The following is a 25372-nucleotide window of genomic DNA, read 5'->3' on the forward strand; positions in this document are numbered from 1 at the left end:
TTCATCCCACTTACTCAGGTCCTCTCCATAGGCACCGAGGTAAAACCACAAGGTGTCTCGTAGTGTCTTCTTTTCCTTCCAAGTCGGTCTCGTAGGAGGGCATCTTCTCCTAATGGCTGCGACATGGGTCCATGCAGGGGAAAAGCGGGATGTTTCTTCCATCCTAGACAGTTTCTCAAACAGTGTCTCCTTTTTCTCAATCATCTTCTCAGTTTTATCAGCTTCCCCGCTGCTGAGCTGGCCGGGGGCGGCGGCCAGGGAGTGGGGCTGCCGAGGGCAGCAGGGCAGTGCGCGCTGCGGGGCTGAGCGGCACGCGCTCCCTGCCCGGCTGCGGCCCGAGGGCCCTGGGCCAGGCGCCCCAGGAAGGACGGGTTTGGGGGTGGATGGAGAGGGCCAGAGGGGCTGGAGACCGTCCAGCAGCAGCCTCAGCAGCAGCCTCAGCAGGTCGGCCAGGAGGCTGGGCTCACAGGACAGCGTGTTCCACGTGGCCCTGGCAGTGCTGCAGAGCCAGAGCACACTGTCAGCAGGGCCACCTCGGCCACCACCCCTTCTGCCTGGGCAGGCCCCGGAGGTCCTGAGCTGCCCCTGAGGCTGACGGGCCACGTACTTGTCACAGGGCCGGGAAACCCTCAGCAGGCCAGTGACCACTTCATAACTGTCGATGTCGGCCAGCCAGGGAAGGGTGAACGTCAGGATGTCCTGGAGCAGCATCCTGCTGACGCAGACCAGGTGCCTATCGATGACCTCCACGAGGTCGTTGACCTACTGGAGACAGCGGGCTGCAGCACAGCTATGGTCCCTGCTGACACCAAGAGCTGCTGCCCTCCTGCTGCCCTTTGCTGGCCTCAAGGGATGCCCGTCAGGTGCTGCAAGCCCTGGCCTCGGGGCAGGGGAACGGCCCCCGCAGGGTACGCGCACAGGGCAACCCGGCTGCACACTGCCTACCCCGTATAGCTCTGAGCACGAACCTCTCAAGACCAGCTCCAGCACCCTGCCAACCAGCAGGGTGTCAGAGACCCTTGGGTCTGCCATGTTTTTCAAGATGGCAAGGACAAAGTCGTTCATCTCAGACGGGAAGAAGGGGCTCCCAAGTAGCTGAGGGAGAGAGGGAGGGAAAAAGCGTCACACTGGGCGCCCTGGCTGCAGGGACCGTGAGCTCTGCCGGCAACCAGAGCTCGCCGGTGGCCAGAATGGCCAGAGCTGCTGTGCTGACGCTGGGCTAAAGCCTTGGACTACTCCCTGCAGAGAGGTGGTGGCTCCCCGCAGCCTGATGGGCGGGAGGCCGTGCCATCCCCCGCCGCGGCTGATGGGCTGGTTCATCCCAAGCCTCCCGCCAGCCCCACGGCCAAGTAGCTGAGGGAGAGAGGGAGGGAAAAGGTGTCGCACTGAGTGCTCTGGCATGGGTAGCGCTGGCTCTGCCCCATTGAGAAGAGATACCATTTGCCTCGCCCTAAAAGAACGGCCCCATTCTCTCTGTCCCCGAAACAGCCTTCTTCGCCTTTGTTATTCAGGAGAGAACTGAAACTTTCTCTTAGAAATGTAGGTCTTTCTTCAGGAAAGATGCAATGTGTCCGGGAGGACTCCAAAGGACAACCATTTTACAGAAGTAAGATGTTCCACCCGTCGTCTTTTCATTTTTTGCTTCTTCCTGTTCTGCTCGTGGCTTTAGGCCGACACGCCTGTACGCAGGGAGGTCAAAGGCCTGGCAGGGGAATGGCCGCCCGCAGCCAAGGCAGACCGTCAGCCCCCGCCCGGACCTAACAGCGCAACCCCCGTCTTTCTGCTCGGGGCCGGCGCCGGGCGGTGCCGTGAGCGGAGCGGGCGGGGCCGGGCCTGGCGGCGGGAAGGGCCTCCCCTCAGGGAACGGCGGGCCCGCGGAGCGTTCTGGGAGCCGTAGTCTCCCCGGGGCCGTAGGCCGGGCGCCATCTTGTGCGCGGCGGCAGGCCCGGCGGCGCGGCTCCCACGCCAGCCCCCACCGGCGGTAGGGAGCGGCAGCATTCCCGGGGGGAGCGGGCGCTGTTCCCCGTCACCTGTCGGGACCGGGTGCCTGGGCAGCGGAGACCCTCCCGCCATGGCGACGCCCGCACGCCCAGCTCCTCCTCGACCTTCCTCCCGTCATGCACCGCGCGTCTCCGCCTGTTCCGGCCCAGCGCCGCGCGGTGATTGGCCTCTCGGGCGTCCTACCCGGAAGCGGGCGCCGCGGCAAGAGATTTGAACGGCAGCGGCCGCCCCGGGAGGCGGCTGCCGAGCCGGTGAGTGTAGCCTCCGGGCCCCGCTGCCCCGCAGCCCGTTAGCGGCTCCCGGCGGGTCTGCTGGCGGCAGGACTCTGGGGGGGCTGGGCGCCTTTCGCCGGGCCGCGCGGGCGGGCCCGCGAAAGGAGGCGGCCGCGGCGGCGGCGGCGTCTCCTTGGGTCTCGTTCGTTGCCCCGCGGAGGATACCGCCGGGTCGGGCGTGCTTGCCTCTTCGGCAGCGCAGTCGCCCGCTCTCGCTGGCAAGCGTTAGCCAGGAGCCCCCGTCAGACGGTAGCCGCCTGTGCCCGGGGCCTGCGGGCGCTCGGGCTGCCCCGTCTGGTGAATTTCCCGCTGGGGGTGTAGCGCTTGGTCATCAGCGCAGGTCGCCCCCCGCCCCGGCCCGCGCTGGGCTGCAGTAAATGCGTTTTCCGTTCCAGAGTCTGCTCAGCGTGGAGAAGCCCAAAGGCCGGCTGCAGTTTCTCCTCGCAGGGGCTGAGAAGAATTGCCAGGTCCCCGTTGCTCTCAGAATGGCTTTAGGTGATTATGAGGAAATTCTCAAGTGCTACGAATCACATGAAAGGAGTGGGACAGGTAGGCCTGATCCGTGGGCACAACCCGATGCGCGCGCCCTGTCTGACCGCTCTCGTGCTTCCCTAAGCACACGTCAACTGTTGCTGTCGAATGCACGGGGCACGTTTCTGTTGTGTGTTTTGCGTGGCAGAGCTCTGGCAGTGTCACTGGAGGTGGGTGTCAGTGGTCGCTTCTTGCTCTAGTGAAGACGCTGCCCGCTGTGCGCGTGACACATTCGCTGCCCCTGTGAGATTACAGGCAAGAAAACACGTCCTCACGCTAAGCTTTCAAGGTCTCTTTTTCCGGTTCTAGGTGGGTTTGCTGATTATTTCGATGTTCTTCGGTGGCTCGACTCATGGGTGTGTGGGCACCTACGTGATGTACTTTCACCACTAGTTTCCCCAGCGGGTCAGCAATATCTTGCCATACTTGAGCAGCCCAGAGGGGTTTACCTCTGGGTTTGCCTGTGCTGCCAGTTGCTCTGCTTCCAGTGCCTCTGGCCTTCTTGTGGGGCTGCCACCACTGGTGGGGCCACTCTCCACCCCTCCCGGCGCCCCGAGCGTGCCTGGGGGAGGAACTGCCGCTCTGCTCAGCAGCAGAAGGCCCCACTGGGCCTTCCGTGGGGCCCTGCGAGGCCCGGGAGAGGCCCTGGGGCTCTTGGTGGGGACCGCTTGGCCCAGCTCATGCTCCTGAGAGGGCCGGAGAAGCCCTGGGGTTGCCTGGAGGGCAGCAGGGCCCTGCCCGTGCCCCAGACAAGCCCGGCTGCTGTGTCCGGGTATGGAATTGGCCATGTCCACCAGCTATCCCCAGGGTGTTCAGCCTCCTGAGCTGGGAGATAAGGATGGAGAGCAGAACAACCCACCCATAACCCAGGAGGAAGTAGCCCATGACCTGCTTCTGCACCCAGACGCACATAAGTGCGTCTATCATAATGATAGAGTTTTCAATTCTGCGAGAAGCAAGGAGAGGGGTCAGCAGAACTGCTACCTTGGACTTCCGGAGGGCGGACTTTGGGCTTTTCAGGAGCCTGGTTGACAAAGTCCCCTGGGAGGCAGTCCTCCAGGGCAAAGGAGCCCAGGAAGCCTGGATGATTCAAGAAGGAAGTCTTAAAGGCGCAGGAGCAGGCTGTCCCCATGTGCCAGAAGACAAGCCGTCGGGGAAAAAGGCCGGCCTGGCTAAACAGGGAGCTAGTGTTACAACTTAGGGAAAAAAAGAGGATCTATGGCCTCTGGAAGGAAGGGCAGGCCACTCAAGACGACTACAAAGAGGTAGTTAAGCTATGTAGGGAAAAAATCAGGAGGGCCAAAGCCCAGCTGGAGCTAAACCTGGCGTCTGTTGTCAAGGACAACAAAAAAAGCTTCTATAAATATATTAGCAATAGGAAGAGGACTAAGGATTATCTCTGTCCTCTAGTAGATGGGGCCGGCAACATAGTGACCAAGGATGAGGAAAAGGCTGAGGTACTTAATGAAGTCTTTGCCTCGGTCTTCAGCAGTAGGACCAGTTGTTCCCTGAGCACCCAGACCCCTGAACTAGAAGACAGGGATGGGGAGCAGAATGAAGCCCCTCTAATCCAAAGGGAAATGGTGAGGGACCTGCTTCAGCACCTGGATGTGCACAAATCTATGGGGCCGGATGGGATCCACCCAAGGGTATTGAAAGAGCTGGCGGAGGTGCTCGCCAGGCCACTTGGTATCATTTATGAGCAGTCCTGGACAACCGGGGAGGTCCCAGCTGACTGGAGGTTAGCAAATGTGACACCCATCCACAAGAAGGGCCGGAAGGAGGATCCGGGGAACTACAGGCCAGTCAGTCTGACCTCGGTGCCTGGGAAGGTCATGGAACAGATCCTCCTCAGTGCCATTACACGGCACATGCAGGAGAACAGGGTGATCAGGCCCAGTCAGCATGGGTTTGTGAAGGGCAGGTCATGCCTATCAAACCTAATATCCTTCTATGATAAGGTGACCCACTTAGTGGATGAGGGAAAAGCTGTGGATGTTATCTACTTGGATTTTTGCAAAGCTTTTGACACCGTTTCCCACAGCATTCTCCTGGAGAAACTGGCTGCTCATGGCCTGGACAGGTGTACTCTTCGCTGGGTAAAAAACTGGCTGGATGGCCGTGCCCAGAGAGTGGTGGTAAATGGAGTTAAATCCAGTTGGTGTCCAGTCACAAGTGGTGTCCCCCAGGGTTCGGTGCTGGGGCCGGTTCTCTTTAATATCTTTATCAATGATCTGGATGAAGGGATTGAATGCACCCTCAGTAAGTTCGCAGATGACACTAAACTGGGCGGGCGTGTTGATCTGCTTGAGGGTAGGTTGGCTCTGCAGAGGGATCTGGACAGGCTGGACCGATGGGCTGTGACCAATGGTATGAGGTTCAACAAGGCCAAGTGCCGGGTCCTGCACTTGGGTCACAACAACCCCATGCAGCACTACAGGATTGGGGCAGAATGGCTTGAAAGCAGCTCGACAGAAAAGGACTTGGGAGTGTTGGTTGACAGCCGGCTGAATATGAGCCAGCAGTGTGCCCAGGTGGCCAAGAAGGCCAACAGCATCCTGGCCTGTATCAGGAATAGTGTGGTGAGCCGGACTAGGGAAGTGATCATCCCCCTGTACTCGGCACTGGTGAGGCCCCACCTCGAGTACTGCGTTCAGTTTTGGGCCCCTCGCTACAAGAGGGACATTGAGGTGTTGGAGCGTGTCCAGAGAAGGGCTACAAAGCTGGTGAGGGGCCTGGAGAACAAACCTTATGAGGAACGACTGAGGGAGCTGGGGTTGTTTAGCCTGGAGAAGAGGAGGCTGAGGGGAGACCTTATCACCCTCTACAACTACCTGAAAGGAGGTTGTAGAGAGATGGGGGCTGACCTCTTCTCCCTGGTGACAAGTGATAGGACGAGGGGAAACGGGTTCAAGTTACGTCAGGGGAGGTTTAGATTAGATATTAGGAGACATTTTTTCACTGAAAGGGTTATTAAACATTGGAATAGGCTGCCCAGGGAGGTGGTGGATTCACCATCTCTGGAGGTGTTTAAAAAAAGGGTAGATGGGGCACTGAGGGACATGGTTTAGAAGTGGCTCTTGTCAGGGTAGGCTAAAGGTTGGACTCGATGATCTTAAAGGTCCCTTCCAACCTCAACAATTCTATGATTCTATGATTCTATGATAAGTCTATGGGGCCGGATGGGATTCACCCAAGAGTACTCAGGGAGCTGGCGGGAGAGCTCACCAAGCCTCTCTCCATCATTTATCAACAATCCTGGTCAACAGGGCAGGTACCAGATGCCTGGAGGGTGGCTAATGTGACGCCCATCTACAAGAAGGGTCGGAAGGAGGATCCGGGGAACTACAGGCCTGTCAGCCTGACCTCGGTACCAGGAAAGATCATGGAGAGGATCATCTCGAGTGAGCTCTCACGGCAAGCGCAGGGCAGCCAAGGGATCGGGGCCAGCCAGCATGGCTTTAGGAAAGGGAGGTGCTGCTTAACCAACCTGATCTCTTTCTATGACCATGTCACCCGCCTTCTGGATGCGGGGAAGGCTGTGGACGTTGTCTATCTGGACTTTGGCAAGGCCTTTGACACCGTACCCCACAGCATTCTCCTGGAGAAGCTGGCGATCCATGGCATAGACGAGTGTACTCTTTGCTGGGTTAAAAACTGTCTGGCTGGCCGTGCCCAGAGAGTTGGGATTAATGGGGTGAAATCCTCTTGGCGGCCGGTCACCAGTGGTGTCCCTCAGGGCTCAGTTTTGGGGCCGGTTTTGTTTAATGTCTTTATCAATGATGTGGATGAGGGGATTGAGTGCACCCTCAGTAAGTTTGCAGATGACACCAGACTGGGTGGGGGTGTTGATCTGCTTGAGGGTAGGAAGGCTCTCCAGAGGGACCTGGACAGGCTGGATCGATGGGCCAAGGCCAACTGTATGAGGCTTAATAAGGCCAAGTGCCGGGTCCTGCATTTCGGTCACAACAACCCACAGCAACGCTACAGGCTTGGGGCAGAGTGGCTGGAAAGCTGCCCGGCAGAAAAGGACCTGGGGGTGCTGGTGGACGGCCAGCTTAACATGAGCCAGCAGTGTGCCCAGGTGGCCAAGAGGGCCAACAGCATTCTGGCTTCTATCAGGAATAGCGTGGCCAGCAGGAGCAGGGAAGTGATGGTGCCTCTGTACTGGGCACTGGTGAGGCCCCACCTCGAGTGCTGTGTTCAGTTCTGGGCCCCTCTGTACAAGAGGGACATTGAGGTGCTGGAGCGTGTCCAGAGGAGAGCGACCAGGCTGGTGAGGGGTCTGGAGACCAGGGCATATGAGGAGAGGCTGAGAGAGCTGGGCATGTTTAGCTTGGAGAAGAGGAGGCTGAGGGGAGACCTCATTGCCCTCTACAACTCCCTGAAAGGAGGGTGCAGAGAGGTGGGGGTTGGCCTCTTCTCCCAGGGGAATAATGACAGGACCAGAGGAAATGGCCTGAAGTTGCGGCAGGGGAGGTTTAGGTTAGATATTAGGAAGAATGACTTTACTGCAAGAGTGGTCAGGCACTGGAACAGCCTGCCCGGGGAGGTGGTTGAGTCACCATCCCTAGAGGTGTTTAAGAAATGTCTAGATGTGGCACTTCAGGGCATGCGCTAGTGTGGAGATTGTAGGTTGTTTGGTTGGACTCGATGATCTCCAAGGTCTTTTCCAACCATGAAGATTCTGTGATTCTAAGATCAGGAGGGGGATGCCCTCAGCGTAGGAGCTTCCTGGGGGAATGGAGATCCTCTAGGGGTCGGGCAGCAGATTCGGTGAGCCCTTTTGGGTGAGGGGACACTGCAGGGTTCAAACAGACCCAGAAGTTTCTGTGGGTTCCTGGGGCCGGCTTCTGAGCACAGCTGCCAGATGTGCCAACAGAGGTGATGCTCACCTGGATCTCCTACATGCAATCAGGGAAAAAAGGATCAGGGCTGTGATAATGGAGTGGCAGCCTTGGCTGCAGTGTCCATGAAGTAGCGGGTTCTCAGCTCCCCAGGGGAGCAAGCAAGGAGAGACACAGAGTGCAGACAGCAGGTCTCAGAGGGGAAGACTTTGAAGTAACAACCGAAAGGCCGCAAGAAGGTCTCCCCGGAGCCTTCTCTGCTCCAGACGGAACAGCCCCAACTCTCTCAGCCCGTCCTCACAGCAGAGGGGTTCCATCCCTCCGATCATTTCTGTGGCATTCCTCTGGCCCGTTCTGTGAGGCAGCAGCAGGAATGCAGGGAGCTCTGCCTGGGGACAGACAGACTCGGCTGGGAGCTGAGGCGTCAACAGGAGAGGACAGAACAACCTGGGAAACTGGCAGCTTTGTGGCGGGTGAACGTCTGCTCCAGACTTCATACCAACAAACAAGCAACAGCTAGTCAGGGATGTAAAAGCCAGGGCTAAGAAGGTAGAGTTGAGGCTCCTGAGAGAAAGGAAAAAGGCCGAGAGCAGGAGACGTCTGGAGAGCAGGCTTTGGCCTGCTGGGGGACTGGCTTGGAAGAATCCTGTGGGATACGGCCCTGCGGAGAAGCAGGGTGCGGAGGGCTGCTTGAGGATCTCCTCTTCACGCTCCACAATGGCCCGCCTTGACATTCAGAAAGGACGGCGTGGATGAGAAAGAAGCTGCTGACAAAACCCAAGCCTGAAGAGGAAGCACAGAGGAGGTGGAAGCTGGCTGCCTGCCAGCCTCAGGGGTTTTGTGTTTCCATACCGGAGACAGGCAGTTGTGTGTGCGTGTGCTTGTTTATGTGGGGGGGAACTGAGGGATGAGGAGATCCTGGGGCCGGCTTCTGGATAGAGGATGTAAAACCAGCTCCTGGAGGGATCCATTTTCTCTGTGTGTCTCTACAGGTCTATATTTCCCACTGACGTAGTCTGCCATACAGGCAGCGCACCGTACCAATACCCTCCCTGGTATTTTGGTGATGGTTGTCACGGTACTTCCTACTTGAGTCGGAAATTCTATTGAACTAGTACCTCCTTTAATTGTCTATCGTGGCCTGCAACTCCTCAGGTTATCTTGTGAGAGACAGCACCACCAGGGTGAGCCATCAGCATAGAAACATTGACAGCTGAGCAAATGGATCTTCATTCCAGGGCAATGGAGCTTCACTTCAGGGGAACCGTGAGAAACTCTGGGATATGGCCAAGAGAAACCTCCAGAAGTTTACAAGGAGAAGTGTCCGGTCCTGCACTGAGGGGGAGGAAGGTGCATCAGAGCCCGCTGGGACCTAACGTGCTGAGCAGTGGTCCTGAGGAGAAGGTGCTGGGAACTGGAGTGGCCCCCCAAAGAAAAGTGTCCCCCTGCGTGCAGCTCCCCATTTTGGAGGAGTGGGGAGGAACTGGAGAGTGCCCAGAGGAGGTCTGCCCAGGTGTGGTTCAGCGTATAGTGCACATGCGCTGCGTGGGGAGGCTGAGGAATGTGGGCTTCTTTGCCCCTTTGGCCCCATGGTGGAGAGGCTCTGGGCAGGACAGGGGTTGCTCGAAGGACGGTTTCAGAGATGATGGGGCTTTTCTTCTTCGTGGGAGACCGCATGAGAAAGAAAGAATGCCAGAACTTGTAGCTTGGGAGGTTTAAACAGGAAACGGGAGAAAGAAACGTCACTCCAAGGGCAGTGCTGTGGAAAAGGCGGCCATCCAGAAAGAATGTGGATCAGCCCGTGGCTTTGTGTCTAAAGACATATCCCCGAAGGATGGCGAGACTTCAGAAAGCTTAGTGAGTTGCTCAGGCGAGAGCAAGGTGGAGAAGCAGGGGAGATGTCTGCAGCCTGCAGGGAACATGCCCAGGTGTGGAACACAATAGGACAGCCTGCGGTGGTTTCAACAGTGTGGGGCTGTTGAAATGTGAAAAGCCCCCAAGAGATCCAAGGTCTTAATCTCCGTGTCTGTGCCTGTTACCTCTGCCACTGATGCCTATAAGGAGTACAAGAGCCTGATGGCCTCCTCGTCCCCACCTGGGAGCCTGGGAGGTGTCCTGCTGTCATTCTGCACGTGTCATTGCACCTCCCTTCCCACATCATCCGCATGGAAGAGCAACTTGGAAGACATCATCCTGATTATGGAACAGGTCATCCTGAGTGCCATTATGTGGCACATGAAGAACAACCAGGCGATCAGGCACAGTCAGCATGGGTTCATGAAAGGCAGGTCGTGCTTGACAATCCTGATCCCCTTCTAAAACAAGGTGACCCGCTGAGTGGATGAGGGAAAGGCTGTGGATGTTGTTTACCTGGAGTTTAGTAAAGCTTCTTGACACAGTTTCCCACAGCGTTCTCCTGGAGAAATTGGCTGCCCATGGCTTGGATGGGCGTACGCTTCGCTGGGTGAAAAACTGCTGGGACAGCCGGGCCCAATGAGTGGTGGTGAATGGAGCTCAATCCAGTGGGCGGCCGGTCACAAGTGGTGTTCCCCAGGGCTCAGTACGGGGGCCGATTCTGTTTAAAATCTTTATCAATGATCTGGACGATGGGATCGAGTGCACCCTCAGTATGACACCAAGTTGGGTGTGAGTGTCGACCTGCCCAAGGGTAGGAAGGCAGGAGAAGAGGAAACGGCATCAAGTTGCACCAGGGGACGTTTAGATTGGACGTCAGGAAAATCTTTTACACTGAAAGGGTTATTAAGCATTGGAACAGGCTGCCCAGGGAAGTGGTGGAATCACCATCCCTGGAGGTATTTAAAATTAGACGGGTAGACGTAGTGCTTAGCGACATGGTTTAGTGATGGTTTTTGTCAGTGTTAGGTGGATGGTTGGACTGGATGATGTGAAAGGTCCCTTCTAACCTAAGCAATTCTATGATTCTGTGACCCCCCAGTTTCTCTAGGAGGCGGTCTGGGCTACCTTCTTCCTCCAGTACTCAACTTGCAGACGTTCTGGTCTCTCTAGCGTCCAGTCCAGACTTAGGCCCTCAAAAATGACTTGCTCGCAGGTGTGTTTTACTCTCTGGTTTCTCTTGTTTGGTGTTTGCTTGTGATTAAACCACTACCATACACACCAATCTTAAGTGCACACCCGCCAGTCTCACCAGTTGCTGGTCCCCCAAAGTACAAAAGAACTTAGGACTTGTGGTTCCCACTCCGGTTGCTGGCACTTGAACCTCCATCTGTGCATAGAGCAGAGATCTCCCTTGCCCCACAAAGCTCTTGGAAAGGGAGGTATTAAGAAAACAGGGCAGGCTGCGGTGATCCGTTGCAGGGCACAGCCAGGGAAGTGTCCTGACCAGCCATCTGGTTACACATGACCATCTCCTTTCAGCCCTTTTCTCTCTATTTTCCCATGGTCGTTCGTCTACAAACCTTTGATCCTTTCCTAGACATCCCATGGCAAGTCTTGCACAGTCCCCAAATGCACTTTCTGGCGTCCCAACATGAGTCTCAGACCCCGAAAGAAAAAAAACCCTCTTCCGTTGGCAAGGTCACCGTGCAAGGCTCTCCCATTGGCTCACTTAACTAACTGAATTGATGCAACTATGCCAGGACTTTCTTGGAAGGATTTTTTTTCCTTTTGGGTTTTGAATTGTTCCTCTGAAAACATGGCAACTTCTGTCCTAGAAATGGCAATCCTTTCTTTTTTATCTAAGGGTTGGAGACTAGGTCAGGTGAAAATCCCTATATGGTGTATGTAGGTGTTTGCAGCCTTGTGCAGGAGGAGTTGGGCATATTAGAATCCAAGCATCATAGAATGGTTCAGGTTGGAAGGGACCTAAAAGATCATCTAGTCCAACCCCCTGCCGTGAGGAGGGACGTCTTTCACTAGTTCAGGCTGCTCCAAGCTCCTGACCTTGGACACGTCCAGGGATGGGGCATCCACAACTGCTCTGGGCAACCTGTTCCAAGGTCTCACCACGCTCATCATAAAGCATTTCTTCCTTATGGCCAACCTAAATATAACCTCTTCCAGTGTAAAGCCATTGCCCCTTGTTCTGCTATTAAAGGCCCTGGTAAAAAGTCTCACTCCATCTTTCTTGGCCTATGACCACTGCGATTTCATCTGCAAACACTGTGGAGAGAGCCCAGAGATCTCCCAAGACAGGGTTTGGAGGCCTCAAGCACTTGACCAGTATCTAGAGGCTGAGAGCCCTGGGCTCAGTGGTTTGGAGACTGGGGACGGTATAGGAGGAGCCTGAGCGTGCTGGAAGGGTGCTTTCAGAGCTGGTGGAGCTTTTCTTCCTAGTGGAAAACAGCCTGAGAAAGAAAGAACTCCCCAACATGCAGGTGGGGAGGTGCAGCCTGGCCACGAGGAGAAAGAAACGTCACTCCAAGGGCAGTGCTGTGGTGCAACACGCCACCCAGAAGGAGTCTGGATCAGCCCAAGGCTTTGTGTTTCAAGGAAGAGCCAGGGAGGATGGAGAGATCTCAGCAAAGGAAGGTGACAGCAAGATGGGGCAGCCGGGTGGATGACTGCAGCCTGCAGGGAAAGAGGCAGAGGTGATGGGACACCGTAGGACAGCCTGTGGTGGAGAAGATAGAGGGATGTGGCAAAGCTGGAAGTCCCCTAACAGAGCCAGCCTCTTCATGTCTTGGGCTACGGCTGTTGTCTCTGCCACTGATGCCTCTGAGACAACCAGTCCTTCCAGCACTGGGGTCTCGTTGCCTCCTTGTCCATACTCAGGAGCCTGGGAGGTGTCGTACCATAGTCCTGCCCTTGGCATTGCACATCTCCACATCCCACTGTCCCAGGAAGAGCCCTGAGGAAGGAGTGAGGGAGAGGATCTCCCTTCCTGGGGGCTGGGGGTCAGGCCTTGGCCCTTTGGGCGATGGAGTCAGGGCTTGGCCCTTTGCATTAATGAAACACATCCACGTTTACCCAGCATCAGAGTCACCTTCAACTTGCTTTTCCCGACCTGCCATCGCTGCCTCCAGTTTTCTGCTGTAACCGGACCCTGGGGGCAATTCCTCAGTGGGACCCATCAACACCACAAGAAACTTTGGAGTTTGAACCCGACTTTGACTCCTTGAGAGGTTCCTTCAACTTCCTCGCAGCGTCGGAGGTTCACGGACTTGGCCTCGAACCCACCAGAGGGGTCATTAAAACTCCTTGGGCTGGTCCTCTGCATCTGAGCTGGGCTGGGCTCCTGGGATGGAGGGAGCTCACGGCAAGCGGGTAGCGCTGCAGAGAGACAGCTCTGCCCAGGAGCAGCTCCTCTGCCAAGCGCAGCAGGGCTGAGGGCACTGCCAGGGTGTCTCAGGGAGATGAGCAAGGCAGAGAGAGAGCTTGAAGGTGTCAGGATTGGGAGGACGACTGAGAGCTCACTGGAGGAGAAATCTTTGCAGCCCTTGACAGGGTAAGTCTGCGGGTGCAGGGCACTGCAGGCGGAGTTGCTGGAGGCATCTCCTAAAGCTGGCACAGCCACAGCTTACGGGATCTGTACATGTGGGAGCTCTTGTCAGGCACTTTGAATAGCTGTGAAGGTGGGTGTGCAGCCAGGGGTGCCCAGGGCTGTCCTTCAGAGCAGGCTCCCTGCACCCCAGGGGTCTGTGTGCCGGGGCAGGGACTCTGCCACCTGCCAGGGTCAGCTCTCAGCCTGCCTGGGAAGCCCACCACATCACTGTGGGGAGAAGTTCTGCATGGAAGGAGCATCCCCCGGCGGGGCAAGGTCCTGCTGCTGAGAGGGTTCTGCGTGGCTGAGGGCTGCTCACAGCTGCAGATCACTGCAGGACATTCCCTGGAGACTTCCAGAAGCACAGCAAGGAGGGGGCCAATGGTGATGATTTTTGGTCTGGTGTCTTCTAACATCTCATTGGATTCTTTTCCAGCCTAAAGGTTTCAGCAAATCCAGCACCTCATGCTAAGTAGAGCTAAGCAAGCAGCACAAATCACACCGAATGATAATCCTAAATCATTTATTCTACTTAAAACGTATGTATTTATGCTGAACAATTAATATCCCGCAAGGAGAAGGAAGGAGCACAGGGTCTCCCCGCCCTGCTCAGCCCTGGGCAGCCCCAGCATGACGTCAGAGGTGACACCACTGTGAGGTCACAGCTGGCTGCCTGCACAGCGCTGTGGCGTGTGGGGCAGGAGCCCACAGTTGCCCTGTGGCTGCGGCCCTGGACAGGCTCCTGCTGGCTGCGGCGAGAGGCTGCTGCTGGAGCTGGTTTTGGGGACAGGACACGCTGCTGGGGCTCAGCGGGGAGCCTGCCTTTGCCCGAGATGGCGAGGAGAAAGGCCCCCCAGACAAGACGCCCAGGGGCCTCCAAAGGCTCCTTGGGGACCAAGGGAAACCAACGGCCGGCAGGGTGAGAACGGGGCTGCGCTGCCGGGCGGGCTTCCCGGGGCGGGGGACTGCTGCTGCCAGCTCGCCTCCTCTTCTCCCGGGGCAGGCCTGTCCCGCAAAGGGTGGGGAAAGGAGGGGGACCCCAGCCCTGCTGCCCGCTCTCGCTGCTGCTGGGACAGCCCTTCCTCTGGCAGGGGCCTCCGCTCAGGCTACTCCTCCCCGCCTCAGCTCCCGCGGCCTGGGGACGGTGGGCAGCCGGCATTTGTCTTTGTCCTCCCACAGGGACCCGAGCGCTGGCGTGGAGCTGGTGATGCGCCCTTCACCTGCCGGCTCAGCCGCTCAAGGGCCTGCCGAGGGGCGCGACAAGGCCACAGAAATCGCAAGTAAGCTCAGCACTGCTGCTTGCTCCAAAGTCCTCCGGGGTGAACGTGGAGAGCCGCGCTGTGCCAGAGCTCGGGCCAGTTGTCACAAGTGGCAGGAGAATCGTAGAATCATAGAATTGCCTAGGTTGGAAGGGACCTTTCAGACCATCTAGTCCAACCATCAACCTAACTGTGACAAAATTCATCACTAAGCACTATGTCTACGCGTCTTTTAAACACCTCCAGGGATGGTGCCTCAACCACTCCCCTGAGCAGCCTGTTCCAATGCTTAATAACCCCTTCTGTGTAAAAATTTTTCCTAATGTCCAGTTTAAACCTCCCTTGGCACAACTTGATGCCGTTTCCTCTTGTCCTATGGCCTGTTACTTGGGAGAAGAGACCGACCCCCACCTCTCTACACCCTCCTTTCAGGGAGTTGCAGAGAGCGAGGTCTCCCCTCAGCCTCCTTTTCTCCAGGCTAAACAGCCCCAGCTCCCTCAGCCGCCCCTCACAAGACTTGTGCTCCAGACCCCTCACCGGCTCCGTTGCCCTTCTCTGTGCCTCAATGTCTTTTTTGTGGGGAGGGGCCCAAAACTGGCCACAGCACTTGAGGTGGGGCCTCACCAGTGCTGAGTACAGGGGAATGTTCACTGCCCTAGTCGTACTCACCACACTGCTCCTGATACAGGCCAGGATGCTGTTGTCCTTCTTGGCCACCTGGGCACACTGCTGGCTCATAGTCAGCCGTCTGTCGACCAACACCCCCAGGTCCTTTTTTGCCGGGCAGCTTTCGAGCCACTCCTCCCCAGGCCTGTAGTGCTGCATGGGGTTGTTGTGACCCAAGTGCAGGACCTGGCACTTGGCCTTGTTGAACCTCATGCCATTGGCTTCAGCCCATCGATCCAGCCTGTCCAGATCCCTCTGCAACGCCTTTCTACCCTCAAGCAGGTCGACACTCCCACCCAACTTGGTGTCACCTGCAAACTTAGTGAGGGTGCATTCCATCCCCTTGTCCAGTGTAGGCTGCCCTGCTCTTTGCCCCGGGGAGGGCGTGCCTGGGACTCGGTGCCCACCTCCCCACAGGGAGCTGAAATATGCCTGGCTGGGCATCCTAGAGAAGAGATCTCAAGGGGCAGGCTTAACTTTTCTCTGGTTTCTTTGCCCAGGGACGGTCTTCAGCCTTCCTTGCCTTCTGGCTGTTGCCCTGGTCTCTCTGTGGAGACATCTGCTGAGCATGTGCCTCTTGGCCGCGTACGTACGACATGTTTCTGCTGCGGATGGGGGGTAGAACGGGGGTGTCTGAGGGCCGGTGCCAGCAAAGGGCAGAGCAGAGGGTGCTCCCCAGCCAGCAGCCCGGGGCTCCCAGTGGGGCGCCTCAGCTTGGGCGCTGCTCGTGCTGTGGCCATTCTCAGGGGAGCCAAGAGCAAAGCCCCTCGGCAGCCATTTGCTGCAGCCCCAAGCTTTGGCTGCGGCAGGACAAACTGCCCCGTAGCCAGACGCTCGGGTGCAGAGCCAAGCCTCCGCAGGGCAAGGGTTTTCCCCAGCTCAGGCGAGAGACCACGCCGGTCTGTGGAGGCCTCTGGGAGGAAAGGCGGACAAGGCTCCTGCGCTTCCCAGCTCTGCGGGAAAACACTTGCCCTAAGAGGGATGTGTGTGATGGCAAGGGAGAACAGGCCTGCCTCCTCAGCCAGAGGGAGAGCAAGGTCCGCACCAGAAAGACTGCTGGAAAGCACTCTTCGTGTGCTCGACGTCTTTGCTTCCTGGGATGATCTTCCTGGAGACCTTCCTTTGGGGAAGAGCTGCCGGCAGCGTTGAACGATGTGGACAGAAATCGTGTTCCTGCTGGACGCTGCTCTGTCAGTTCTCTGTCAGCAGCAGGCTTCCAAAACAGTGTCTGTTTGGCCTGAAAAGGGAAATCCGCCTGTGAAGGGGTTTGTCCAAGGCTTGGATCATGACAGCACTAGGACTCCCTCTTTTTCAGGCAAAAGATGGCCCTGCAGAAGAAGGCGTTCTTGCAAGTCTTCTTGTTGCTCCCCCTGGCTCTTGGTGAGTTTTCATGAGCAACCATCTGAGAGCGACAGCCTGGCTGGGCTGGACGCCACCTTTCCTTTTGGGCCAGTATGTGCGGAAACTCCCGTGGCCCAAGTGCTTCCCAAGCAAGTCCTTGAGTGGGACTGCCTTCTGGGCTCCCAGTAAGACTGGTAGCCTCCCAGTCACACTGCTGCCCTGCCTACCGGACCACAGGGCTCACTTAGTCGGCACCTCTGCGAGAGACGGGGGTAGCTCTTTGCAAGCCTGACCTGGGGATTCCCAGAGGGCAGGGGCCATGCAGGGGGACCGATGGAGAGGTACCTCTCCTCGCCCAGCAGCCTGGTCTCGGTGCTCACTGGGGCAGTGAGGGGAAATGGGGAATAGCTCTGGGGCACCGAGCACACCTGAAGATCACGGCTGCGCAGTCCGCTCAAGCCCGGGCTGATGGCCCCCGGTCAGAGGTGTGTCCTCTCCCTGCACCCCACGTCCCCCGCCTCCTCAGCTCACCTGCTGCCCCAGCCCCAAGGCAACAGGGACAGACAACGCCACTGCAGGCATCGCCAGCACCCCCGGTAAAATAACTGTCTCTTGCTGATGTGAATTGCAGCTGCTGTTCACTGCGGGACCTCGCTGCCAGGCCTGAAGCCCCTGTGGTAAGCGATGTTTCCTGAGCTGGAATTGGGTCTGTGCAGAAGGGTCAGACGACCTCGTGTCCCTGCACCCATTTGCCTGAGAGCCGGGGCTCCCGCACGGCCATTCCTGCCTTTGCCTCTTGCGCCAGCTGGTGCGGAAGGGAAGCGCTGGCAAAGCAGGGAACGCACGCGTGTCTCTCCTCCTTGCTGAGCTCAGAGGCTCCCAGTGGGGTGGGCAGCTCTCTGACAACATCTGCTTTCCTGGTTCCTGCAGGAACTGCCCGGTTTTAATGGCGCAGCAAACTCAAAAGATGCAGCTAATGCTGGAGGAGGTGGCTCGGCTGAGGGCAGAGATCAGCAGCATGAAGCAGGTGCTGCGGCGTGTTGGGGAAGGAGGCTTGGCTGGGCAGAAGCCCTTGGGGCTGTGGGTGTGTGGGACTGCTGACTGCAGTCAGCCAGCCTTTGCCCCAGGGGCCTCCTGGGCTGCACAGGCCCTTCTCCGGCCCCACTTTCACCGGCCGCTTCAGGCAGCGCAGGACTCCCTTGGCACGCCAGCACTTCTGGCTGCTCTGGCTGGGCTCCTCAGGCAGGGGTGGGACCCAGGCACACTCACGGGGGGCCAGCCATCGCTGGCAGGGCTTGAGTCCACCTTCCACCTGCCCTGGAGAGTGTGGAGGATGGGGACGAGGGTGTGGGGACCCTCATCAACCCACCTCGGGGCCGTGGCCATGGCTGTGGACACAGACACTGTTCCTCAGTCCTGCAGCTCCGTGGAGAGGGTTTGCCTTGCCTTTCTGACAGTGGCCCTTTGCCGCTCCGGGCGCTAGTAGCCACGCTGAACGTTGATGTGCTCCTTTTCTCTGTTTGTTTATGGCGTTCCCAGGAAGTCGAGGAAATGAAGCAGGCAGCATCTGAGAGGGCTTTGGAAGCCTACGTGGAGATGTCTGACTGGGCCCTGCAAAGCTCTGGTATGGACACAAGCAGCCCCGTCTCCTTGCCCTGCGCTTGTCTGCAGCCCTCCCCAAAGGCGCCTGCGCTCCAGGCGCTGCTCTCCAAAGTGGGGGAGCTGAAATGCTTGGGGGGTCCCAGGGCAAGGCTGTGGCAGAGCAGCTCTCTCAGACTCCCTCCCAACCCTGCCCTCGGCATCCTCACGCTGCCTCTGGCGCTGCCCCCGCACGTGTTCCTGTGCGGACGGAGGGGCTCTCTTCCTCTCCTCAGCATTGGAAAAGGAGATGGCCGGGCCGTCCTTGGCTGCCCACGCAGCAAGCCCTCAGCTTGGGTCTGCTGCCATTCACATGGGCACCGTCTGTCTCCCAGAACCCTCAGACCTTCTCCTGCTGGCGCTGGGAGTGCAGCAGTCACCAGGCACGTGGCCGCTGTCATTCCCCTGCGCGGCTGGGCGGCTGGGCAGCCCACCAGCCTGGGACGAGGACAGGACTGACAGAGGCGCAGCTGGCCGGCGGTGTCAGAAATAGTGTCTGAGCACCAAGCCCTCCTCGTCTGTGGCCTCTTGCAGTCGTCTGCTTTCCCTTCCCTGCAGGTGCCAGCATTGACCTGCAGAGAACTTCGGAGACCTACACCTGCAAAAACGACTGGTTCTGGAGGTTTATTGAGTTCTTTTGCACTCCCCGCGGTCCCGATCGCATTTTGCAGGTATTGTAGCAGAAATCGAGAGGGAATTCTTTCCTTTCTTCCTGTGAAGTTGGAGACTGACCTCAGGGCTCTCCCTTCGGTCCAGTGTTGCGCCGTCTTGGGGGTGGGAGGCGAGAGGTGGGGGGTGCCCTGCAGAGCCCCTGGGCAGGGATGTGTTTCTGCAAGGCCCTGACTAGAATGGTTTCGTAACCGCTGTTCTCCTCTGCTCCATAATACTGACAGCCCTGGCAAAGGTCGGTCAGGGAAGGAGGCCTCCTGCTTCTGTCCACTTCCTCACACACACCTCATTTTCAAGCTGAAATAGACCCCACAGACACACCGGTGCCTACGCTTCAAGCTACGTGGGCAGTTGTCTTGGCCCCAACACTCTCTCACGCTTCATTGCTCTGGCTTTCTGGTTGCAGCCGGATGTTTCCCCGGGAAACTGCTGGCCTTTCCCAGGGCATCAGGGCCAGGTGGTCATCAGGTTGCCAGCGCGAGTCCACCTGACTGCCATCACTGTGCAGCACATCTCCAAAGAAGTCTCTCCATCTGGGACCGTCACCAGCGCCCCCAGGGACATCGCTGTCTTTGTAAGTCTCTGCTGGGTGCTTCTGGTGCGGATCTGGTCCTGGGGGAAAGCCATGACAGGGTCTTCCTTGCTTTTGTGCCTCCTCTGAGGTTGGAGTCCCGGTCTCCTGAGCACTGCAGGGCCCTGGTGAGGCTCTAGGAGTCTCCTCCTAAGGGCTCTAGAGGTCTCCTCCCTCTTAAGACTTGTTCTGGCCAAGCAGCTCAGGGTTCTTGACTAAAACTCAAGCGGAGCCTGAGCTCCACCGTAACCAGTGCTAGACTAGGGCTAGAGCCCCAGGGGAGGGTGGGTAGGTAACAGGGCTGACCCAGCACCTACGTTCCCTCTTTGTCGGGACGAGTCTGAGCTGCTCTCCTTGTGCTTTGCCCCACAGGGAGTGGATGTGGACGGAGAAGAGGAAACTCTCCTGGTGACCTTCATGTACGATGTGGCAAAAGAGGCCATTCAGACCTTCCCTCTGAAGGTGCGATGCACGCACGGTGTTGGGGGAAGATGCCAGGGAGCAAAGCAGGTTTGCCTGCAGGGCCATGGCAGGAGGAGCGTGAATGCTTTCTCCCTGGGCAGAGGGGGCCTGGGTCACCGCCAGGAGAGAGCTGGTGGGGTTGGGAGGGCTGAGTGGCACGCGGTGGTGCTAGCAAAAGGACAGTGAGGGCAAGGTCAGGCCCGTGGGAGCATGAGTCCCAAGAGATCCCTGGCTGCCTTCAGCAGAGCCCGCTGCACACGCAGCCACTGCACCCGAGCAACGTCTTTGTGCCATGGAGAAACCGAGACGCCCGCTGGAGAAAGCCGTCGGGCAGCACCCTGGCTCCATCCCGTGGCCTGCTGGCAGGCTGGACGGTGTCCTCTCCTCCCAGCATAGCATGCCCCTTCTCTCCCGCTGCTCTCACGCCTGCCCGCAGGAAAGCGGGCAGAGCAGACAGCGGGAGCTCGGGGGGGTGTCACACCAGCTGCCCCACGCAAAGGAGCACCTCCCCGGCCTCTCTGCCGGCACAGAGCGAGGCGCAGAGGGAAGGGGCAGAGGGGAGGGAGGCTGAGCCCCAGCCGGGCCCATGCAGAGGGTGCCAGGTGCCTTCCCCCTCCCCGTGTCCCCAGCCTCCCCAGCACCCCGCTACCAGAGCCAGCCTCAGGTTTCAACAGCCGCTCCCACCCACTGTCAGGAGCTTGTTCCTGAGCAGGAGCAGGGCTGGTGGGGGGAGATACCTTGACTGCATTGTGGCTCTTAACACCTCCGATTCCTTTTCCCTCTTTTCCTCGCAGAACGCCCCGCATCCCAGAGCCTTCTCCTATCTCAAACTCCTTGTGAAGAGCAACTGGGGAAAACCAAAGTACACATGCATTTACCGAGTGCAGGTTCATGGGAAGATGGCAAAACCAAACAGCCTCAACTGAAACCAGAGACAGAAAAAGGACAAACATAAAAAAGAAGAAAAAGAATAATGTTGCTGCGACTCAGATTGGTGTAGAAGATTTGTCTCCTAAGTTGGGTGCACAATAAGGTCCATTGCAGGGAGGGCAGTCGTGGGAAAGCAACAGAAGATCGGCGAGGAGGATTGTTAATACGCTCAAGTGACTCACAGCTGGGTGCTGGAAAACACATATATCACACTAATTGTTATTCAGTCTCGGACGCTTGCAAGAAAAACACTTGCACTTCGATAACATAAACCTGTGATGGACTCAGGGACACCTTATCCAGCCACTTGAGAATCCTGGCCTGGTGCTGAAGAAGATCAAAGCACAGTGGGAAAACGATGCCTGTTTGAACCCTTTAAATGCCAGGCAGAACAGGGAGTCCGTGCGTGCTCTTGCTCACAAGGACTCTCTCGCTGCCAAGGGCTCTTGCTAACAAGGACTCTCTCTCACTCCACGGTGCCCGCAGTCCCTGCTTCCGTGCCTCTGCCCGGGTGTTGCTTCGGAGATTCCCTGGTCTGTGAGGTATCGAGAAGAAACTTGTTCTTTGCCTTTCATCCGTGGTTTTGTGGTTGTTCCTGCGTCCTGCCCGCATCGGCTCACACAGCGGGGTTACAACCAGGGACTGAGTCTGGTAAATAGGTAAACGTAGCTCCTTGTGAAGAACAAACAGCGAATACCACATCCCCGAAGAGACTGGAGGGACCGATAACAAGCTCGCAAAATAAATGGGGGAGTTGCAAAAGCTGCTGCATTTATCTTCCCCAGTCCACACAAAGAGATTCCTCTATTATCAGCTCAAACCAGCCACCGTACACCACTAGGAACCACCCAAGACCTACCATGAAGCCCCTAACAGAGTTAATGTGCATGTGCCAAGGGGATGTGAATATGGAGATGAGTTCTGGAAATGTAATGAACGTGGCAACGAGTGCTGAGACATGTAACGACCACGCATATTCTGTATGGATGTAAGTCTCTGTGAATCTCACATTCAGTGGACATGTCAGGTGGAGAGATCCCCCACGTCCCCGGTGCTGAATAAAAGAATGCCTGCTTCTTAAGACTACATCGGTGTTAAGAAGTTCATTCCCGATTTCGGTGACAGTTTCTGGCGACCCAGATGGGACTCTGCCTCTGAATCTCGACAGATCCTTGGAATTGCAGGGCCTCCATCCGGCACCGAGGGATTCTCAGGGAGAACCTCCGATCCCCGGACCAAAGAGCTCCGAGCAAGGCCCCTGGAAAAGTGAAGGCATTCTTTTCTTTAAGGGATATTAAGGGTTGCCTGTCCATAAGGCGAGGCATAAGCCTCGCAGGGTTGGGCTGTAAAGGTACCTAAGGGAAGGAGTTGGTCTCACCGGATGAAAGCCTGTGAGAAACACGGCTGATAAGCGTAAAGGTATTGTCCTCAACACCAGGCGGGGAAGGGCCGCACCAAGAGCAAAGGTCTGGTATAAAAGGTTCAGGCCCTAAGGTTTTGTTATTTTGTCTTGTGTAATAAGTGCTATGTTCAGTTGTCATTTTCTTTGTGTTTTGTGTTGTTCGTTCTACTAGTACTATCCTATAATGGGTAGCAAGCCCTTGGCGGAAGGGGGAATTTTGAAAAAGTCTCCTTTAGGTTGTATACTCCTTTAGGTTGTATACTGAAGCGTTGGAAACAAATAGGAGGGGACCCGCTCACGAGAAAGCAGCTGATTGAATATTGTAACAATTGGTGGCCGTTATGTACTTCAGAAGATCAAGAAAAATGGACAAGAAATGGGACTTTAAAATAGAATACAATTTTACAGCTTATGTTGTTTTGTAGCAGGGAAAACAAATGGGATGTATGTAGATTTGTTTTTCACTTTAAGAAACCACCCAGAGTGGCAGAAGGATTGTGGGCGATAACCAGATATCAGAGACGGTTATTCGGAATGAGACATGCTACGCCAAAAGCCATTAATTGGTCAAAATCGTATGAGGTTAAACAAGAACCAAATGAATCGCCACCTGCATTTATGGAACGAGTAAAGAATACTGCTAGGAAATACACGAACGTGGACCCCGAGAGGAGGCTGGGCAATTGGCCTCTATTTTTATGGGACAATCTGCCCCGGATGTACAAAAGAAACTCCAAAAGTTAGAAGGAGAAGATTCGAGGGACTTGGGAACATTGGTGTAAGTAGCTTGGACCATCTAGAATAACAGAGAAAAGGAGAGGGAGAATCAAAGAGAAGGGAGATTAATTGCCGCATTGACGGGAGTTGCTCCGGGAAGAATGAACGGGGCCCGGGGAAGTAGAGGAGGCTACAGAAGAGTTGGGAAGGAACTCGTTTAGCAGAAGCTCAGTGCGCGATCTGCAAAGAGCGAGGACATTGGAAAAACGCGTGCCCTAGAGTCAGTAACCAAGGCTCGATCCTGCAGCCTGTCAAGGTGATGGCTTTAGGTGATGGTTTAGGGAAGCGTTGCAAAACAGGTAGTAGTAATAAGTCACCTACGTAAACAAATCAATAGCAGGCATGCATCGAGGATTGCTGAAGAGGAAAGTTCATCTGGAGGGCAACTGACGGAGAGGAAGATACGACCACCAGATGAAGTAAACGACCACCAGAACGACTGTGATTCGCGAAATGACTTGCCTCATGATTGTGCAATTGGTTCTGGGAGGGGGCGTGCTTATGTTAATGATTTAGGGAAAACGAATGAATACGTAACAATTTTGTAAATATAAATGGCTCAAAATAAGATCATTGTGGGAGCACTTATGGTGGAAAATCCCCAGTGCGACCGCAGCGCTGCTAATAAAGAATACCTGCTCTACAGGACCATCTGCTGTTGAGTTTATTTCTTTGCTTCAGCTCGTCTCTGTAATCCTGAAAGTTGAAAATATTATAACCATCTGATTTAGGTGAGACCCCCAAAGAGTGACCTTTGGAAGTCTCAAAGAGGGGAACTGTTACACCCAGGGACTGAGCGTCTGGTCAATGGTACTTGACTCCTCCCTGAGGAGGGGTTCAGAAAGCCCGGGGGGTCCTTTCTGAGCCCCGGGACCCAACGGGAAGGTCTCCCTGACGGCTGGTCTGACCCCGGCCCCTGTGCAGTAAATAACCAAGTGTGCCCTTCCAGCGTGTCACAGAGTCATGGAATGTGTTGGGTTGGAAGGGACCCTTAAAGGCCATCTCGTCCAACCCCCGGCAGTGAGCAGGGACGTCTTCAACTAGATCAGGTTGCTCAGAGCCTCATCCAGCCTGGCCTTGGATGTCTCCAGGGATGGGGCCTCCACCCTCTCTCTGGGCAACCTGGGCCGGTGTCTCACCACCCTCAGTGTAAAGAGCTTCTTCCTAATGTCTGATCTAAACCTGCCCTGCTCTAGTTTAAAGCCATTGCCCCTCGTGCTGTGGCTCTGTGCCCTCGCAAACAGCTCCTCCAGCTCTCCTGGAGCCCCTTCAGGGACTGGAAGGGGCTCTAAGGTCTCCCCAGGGCCTTCTCTTCTCCAGGCTGAACCCCCCCAGCTCTCTCAGCCTGTCCCCACAGCAGAGGGGCTCCCGCCCTCGGATCACCTCCGCGGCCTGTCTCGTAAAGCGCTGCCACATTCACCGCTGACTTTGTTAAATCGCTGGTTTATGTTAATAAATATTTCCCCACTTCTCTCCCACAAGTGAAGCCAATGGCTGCGCGCGCCACAAATTGGCCCTTGGTGCCGGACTCCTGAAATGCCCCTAATGCTGCCACCACTCCCGGAACGCTCCCAGTGGCCACTCCTGTGCTAAAGCGCCACCGCGCAGGGAGCGGGGCGCGGCGGGGAGGAGTTGGTGGGATCGGCGGTGTGTGTTTGGGAGACCCCGCTTTCTGCCCCCAGTGGAGGGCGCGGGGCTGGGGCAGCCGGCAGTGTGGGGCCTGCGAGGCTGCCTGCGCCCGGCCGGTGCCACTTCTGCCGGGACGAGCCCAAATTCGGGGGTCAGCAGCATCAGAAGCTCCGCTGGAGGCAGCGCCTGTGCTGGAGCCATGGTGGGTGCACTCCTGCTCTCACCAAACTAGCTTGTTCTGGCATCTCTCCCCATCTACTCTCCTCAAGGATACAACATCCCAAGACTTCCTTGTATCCAACTAAGCCCAGCAGATGTCTAACCCATCCGCTTACAAAGCGTTTCAAACTTAGCTACATTATTCCAGTAAGGAGGAACCAGATGTTCTTTTCAACTGGGTATCAGTAAGGCCTGAGGGGCTTTCCACCCCAGCCTTTTGTGCTGTTCAAGGCTACTGTATCACCAGCGACGGTATCACCCTGGCAGCAGCCATTGGCACCTGCTGTTCTGTAACCTTCAGCAGTCCCACCACAGAAGGGTCAGCTGAAAGACCGGGTAAGGCAGACAGCTGTGTAATGTCCTCAGTCCCTCCAGCTGCTATACCAACAGCCCACCGATACGCTTTCGGGTCTTTGAAATACCCTCTCTTGAGCAAGTCTACGCCAAGGATGCACGGAGCGTCTGGGCCACTCACAATGGAGCGCTTCCGCCATTTATTCCCAGTTCGGCTCACTTTGGCCGAAGTACAGTCAGTTCTTGAGACCTGTCACACCAGAATCAGCAACAGATTTTGTCCCTTTATGAGTCAATGGCAATAGGGTACACTGTGCACCGCTGTCCACCATGTCTTTATGCTTTTGTGGCTCTAATACACGAGGACATCGAATCCACACAGCCCAATAAACTCGGTTATCCC

The 25372-nt window shown here is 56.6% G+C and overlaps 1 protein-coding gene across 3 annotated transcripts; it reads left to right on the plus strand.

Moving 5' to 3' along the window:
- Nucleotides 1-2165: 2165 nt before the first annotated feature.
- Nucleotides 2166-23474, plus strand: LOC141734572 (sperm-associated antigen 4 protein-like). Of its 3 annotated transcripts, XM_074566462.1 has the most exons (12): nt 2197-2252; nt 2669-2822; nt 14292-14392; nt 15538-15622; nt 16353-16417; nt 17010-17055; nt 17309-17405; nt 17918-18002; nt 18575-18687; nt 19092-19259; nt 19629-19718; nt 20513-23474. In XM_074566462.1, the coding sequence occupies exons 3-12, from the start codon at nt 14320-14322 to the stop codon at nt 20642-20644; spliced, it is 954 nt and encodes a 317-aa protein (XP_074422563.1). In that variant the 5' UTR covers nt 2197-2252; nt 2669-2822; nt 14292-14319; the 3' UTR covers nt 20645-23474. The 3 variants fall into 3 exon arrangements, with proteins under 3 accessions (XP_074422562.1, XP_074422563.1, XP_074422561.1); XM_074566461.1 differs by lacking the exon at nt 17010-17055 and having other exon boundaries at nt 2166-2252; XM_074566460.1 differs by lacking the exons at nt 2197-2252; nt 2669-2822 and adding an exon at nt 13797-14031.
- Nucleotides 23475-25372: the final 1898 nt, after the last annotated feature.

Source organism: Larus michahellis, chromosome 24, assembly GCF_964199755.1.
Source record: "Larus michahellis chromosome 24, bLarMic1.1, whole genome shotgun sequence".
In the NCBI taxonomy this organism is placed as follows: Eukaryota; Metazoa; Chordata; class Aves; order Charadriiformes; family Laridae; genus Larus; species Larus michahellis.